Source organism: Phoenix dactylifera, chromosome 9, assembly GCF_051530095.1.
Source record: "Phoenix dactylifera cultivar Ajwa chromosome 9, Ajwa_hap1_PhDact_Kaust_v1.1, whole genome shotgun sequence".
Lineage (NCBI taxonomy): Eukaryota > Viridiplantae > Streptophyta > Magnoliopsida > Arecales > Arecaceae > Phoenix > Phoenix dactylifera.
In genome coordinates, this window is record NC_143198.1 from 4,080,000 (window position 1) to 4,083,621 (window position 3,622).

A 3,622-nucleotide genomic window follows, 5' to 3' on the forward strand; every position below is an offset into this window, starting at 1 on the left:
CTATAAGTTAGCTTGCTTCAAACAGTGCACATGCTGCTACGAGGGGAAAACATTTGCATCCGACTACTTTCTCATTTCAAGGCAAATGTTTCATGACACATGGGACCAACACAAACATGATATCCGATCGATTTGTGTATATGACGAAACTTACGAAGATTATGGCTAAAGCTTTTGTAATCACAACATTTCTCAGATTTGATTTGTCAGAACTTTTTGGTTTTTGGCCTACCAATTATCAGATTTAGCATGTTAATTTATAGAGAATTCACATGCTTCAATAATTTGCAATGCTAGAAATTTTTCTAGAATGTAACTTGTCAATCTCTAGCAGTCATACATACTCAGCAATCAAAGATTTCTAAATCACCTATTAACCCATAACAGTTACCAGTTTTATGTGCATCAACAGGTGCATAATACCTATCATCATGCTACAAACTAATATTAAGTCCTTGTGGGACATGGTGTTCTATATCATCACTTATGATAAGGCACCATTCACCAGAATCCATAGGACCACCATTCACATATTTAACCATCTGCCAACACAAAAGAATCAAATGTAGAGCTTGCAAAGGGCCCATCCAATATCATTGCAAGTTTTTAATTATAGAGATAATGACCCATGATTAAATTATTTCATAAATTAAGTTAAAAATTCTATAAGAACGCATCTTGCTTCTGCAGTCAAACACGTAATTAACAGTGAATCTCGATCCTATTGCATTTTTATATCATTTTCACGTGCATGGTGGACCCGCCAATATCTTTGACCCGTCAACCTCATCTTCCCGGAAACGGCCCCCCGTGCCGCCTCAAAAGGTGGCTCTTTTCAACGACGTCATTTTCACCGACGAGCCCAGCGCCGACGAGCCCACCTCGATCTCGAAGGAGTCGTAGCGGAGGAAGAGCTCCACCACCAGCATCCGCGCCACTAGCACCACGAAGTCCTTGCCCGCGCACTGCTTGTTCTCCGTCGTCGGCGCCTCCGTCTCAGGCCCGTTCGACCACAGCACGTGGCGGAGCATCGCCTCCCCCGCATCCCCGACGAACCGCTCCGCCACGAACTCCTCCGCCCGGTCGAACACCCTCGGGTCCTTGGTCGCGAAGGGCTGGTACCCGAAGAGCATCTCCCCGGCTCGCACCTCGAACCGGGCGTCGTGACTCTCCACCACCAGGTTCCGCTTCGCCCGCCCGTGCTGAAGCGGCACGGGGGGCTCGATCCGGAGCGTCTCGTACACCACCGACTTCATCAGCGGCATCGACTCCATCGCCCTCATGCTCACCTCGCCGCCGTTGGCCCTCACAGCCGAGCGGATCTCATTTGCCAGCCGGCCGTGGAGCCGCGCTCCGGCGCGCCCCACCCACTTGATCAAGCTCGGGAAGAGGATCTTCATCCCGCCGAAGGCGTTGAAGCAGGTAGCGAAGAGGATGTTGTGGACCGCCTCTTCTCTCGAGATCCCGAGCCGGTCCGCCTCGTCCAGCGCAGGGCCGGCAGATTCCCAGAAGAAATCGGCGAGCCGGTTGTAGTCGCCTCGGACCAGCGCCGGCGGGAGGCGGAAGGAGTGGAGGAAGAAATCCTCTAGATAGTTGGGGAGGCCTAAAGTCAACAGGGGACCGAGCTGGAAGAGGACCCATTTCGTGATCAATTTGGGGCCCTCGAGGCCGAGCTTGGTCTCGACAGGATCCTTGCCAAGGAGCGATCTTGCAAGGAAATCGAAAGCCGCCCGGTCGTTGGCCTCCCCGAAGTCGGCCTTCCCCTTCTTGGCGAGGTCTGCTTCGAGGGTATCGAAGAGGGAGCCAAAAGTCCGGCGGAACTCGGGGATGATAGCGTGGCGGCGGGAGGAGAGGAGGAAAAAGAGGAGCTTTTTGAGGGGGGCGTGGTTCGGCTCGGAGGGGTCGAGGTAGGAGAGGACGCGGAAGCCGCCGGTGAGGTTGGTGGAGGGCATGAAGGTGCCCGTAAAGAGGTCACGCTTCTCGACGAGGGAGGTGTCGAAGAGCACGGGGAAGCTGGCGGCGTCGAGGAGGGCGACGACGCGGGGGTCGGGGGCGACGAAGGGTCCCGGGGGCATGTTGACCCGGAAAACCGTTGACTGGTGCTGCTGGATCCGGGACTTGAAGAACTCGTCGCGGCCTTCGAAGTAGAAGTAGTTAAGCCGGTCGCGGAGTGGGCCGATGAAGGGAAGCCCGTAGTCTCCGGGGATTTTCCGTAACGGGAGCTTGGACGACGAGGAAGAGGAGGGAGTTGCTGTAACGGGTTTTCCCGATACGGAAGCGGCGATACGATTAGGGATCGGGCGGCGGGTGGTGATACGAGTTTGGGAGCGGCGCGGGATGGTGGGAGAGGAGAAGGTCAAGGAGGCGGAGGCCATATTTTGTTCACCTGTTCTTCTCTCTTCTCTCTTCTCTCTTCTCTTCCTTGGATCAAAGCGTGTATTATTGTTATTATATGAAGAAGAGGGGAGGTGAGGACTCCGTCGGCACTCGTAGGAGTGGTGGTCGCTGGGGTGGACCCAGAGAGGGTGGGGTTTTTAAAGAGGGGAGAAGATGGTTGGCGCATCGTATGTAACCAAAAGCCGTGCAGCGACTAACATATATACATGGGAAACGTGCTTTAATCGGCTTGCCGTTTAGAATTTTGATCCGCTGCAAGGTGAAAACTTTAATTTCCACTCGTGTTCACGGATCATCGCGTAAGCCGTGCGCGCCCCACGCGTCAGCAAGAAATTACAAGTGTATTCCGTGTAATCCTCGTGGTTCGACACCGACGCTGAAGCGTCACGTGTCACTCCAAGGCCCTCGCTCGAGGCAATAGATCGCAGGTAAGCACGATCTTAGCGCGCTGGGATCCGAAATGTGGCTAAACTTTCCGCGGCGTTTCTTAATTGGGGGCGGTGAAGCGACCGGGATGGAGAGAGCTCGTCGGTGCGAGCATGCACGAAACACGGCAGTTTGCGAGTAAACGCACAACTGGTGTCCGTCGGAATGGGTGTCGGCATGCGGGAGCCGCGGCCGGAAGCCGGCCCTTGGCCCCGACTCCCGAGTGGAATCGGTGAAAGTGGACGTAGACGGATGGGTCCAATCTGGTGTGTTTGCTGACGTGAGAAAACCTGGTTGTTGGTCCACAATAAAGGCTTTGCGTCGGATTTGGATGGCGGGGTGGAAAGGTATGCGGACTTTTCGTTGGGAACCTTTATGTCAACGCTCAGAATTGAGCCGTGGAAAACGCTTTTGGAATGCAGGATTTCAAGCAGCGCGTGGGAGTGTGTTTCCATTCGTTGGTAAAATTTCAGCACAAGGTGAGCGGGCATGCGTTGAACAAACACATTGAGCTTTTCACCAAAAAAAAAAAAACAAACACATTGAGCTAAGCATTTACCGGACGTGTAAGAGCAGCCTTTATTGTGCTAGTGGGAAGTCGTTGAGATTAGTGAAGAGATAAAAAGGGTGATGTGCCGCATGTATTGCCGAGTGTTCCACCGTGTTTGGTTCGGATAAGTGGAGCTGAGGATAAAAACATTTGTTAGCATGACTTTTAAGATCACAGAGCAATCTACATCAATCTGTAATATATTTTTTTAATTCGTATGATCTTTATATTATTTTTTTCCTGTTAGCA

General features: G+C 52.5%; 1 protein-coding gene across 1 annotated transcript; it reads right to left on the bottom strand.

Annotated features, from left to right (window-relative positions):
- Nucleotides 1–566: 566 nt before the first annotated feature.
- LOC103715824 (allene oxide synthase 1, chloroplastic-like) lies at nt 567–2,565 on the bottom strand. The gene has a single exon (XM_008803583.4). The coding sequence runs from the start codon at nt 2,373–2,375 to the stop codon at nt 819–821; it is 1,557 nt and encodes a 518-aa protein (XP_008801805.4). The 5' UTR covers nt 2,376–2,565; the 3' UTR covers nt 567–818.
- Nucleotides 2,566–3,622: the final 1,057 nt, after the last annotated feature.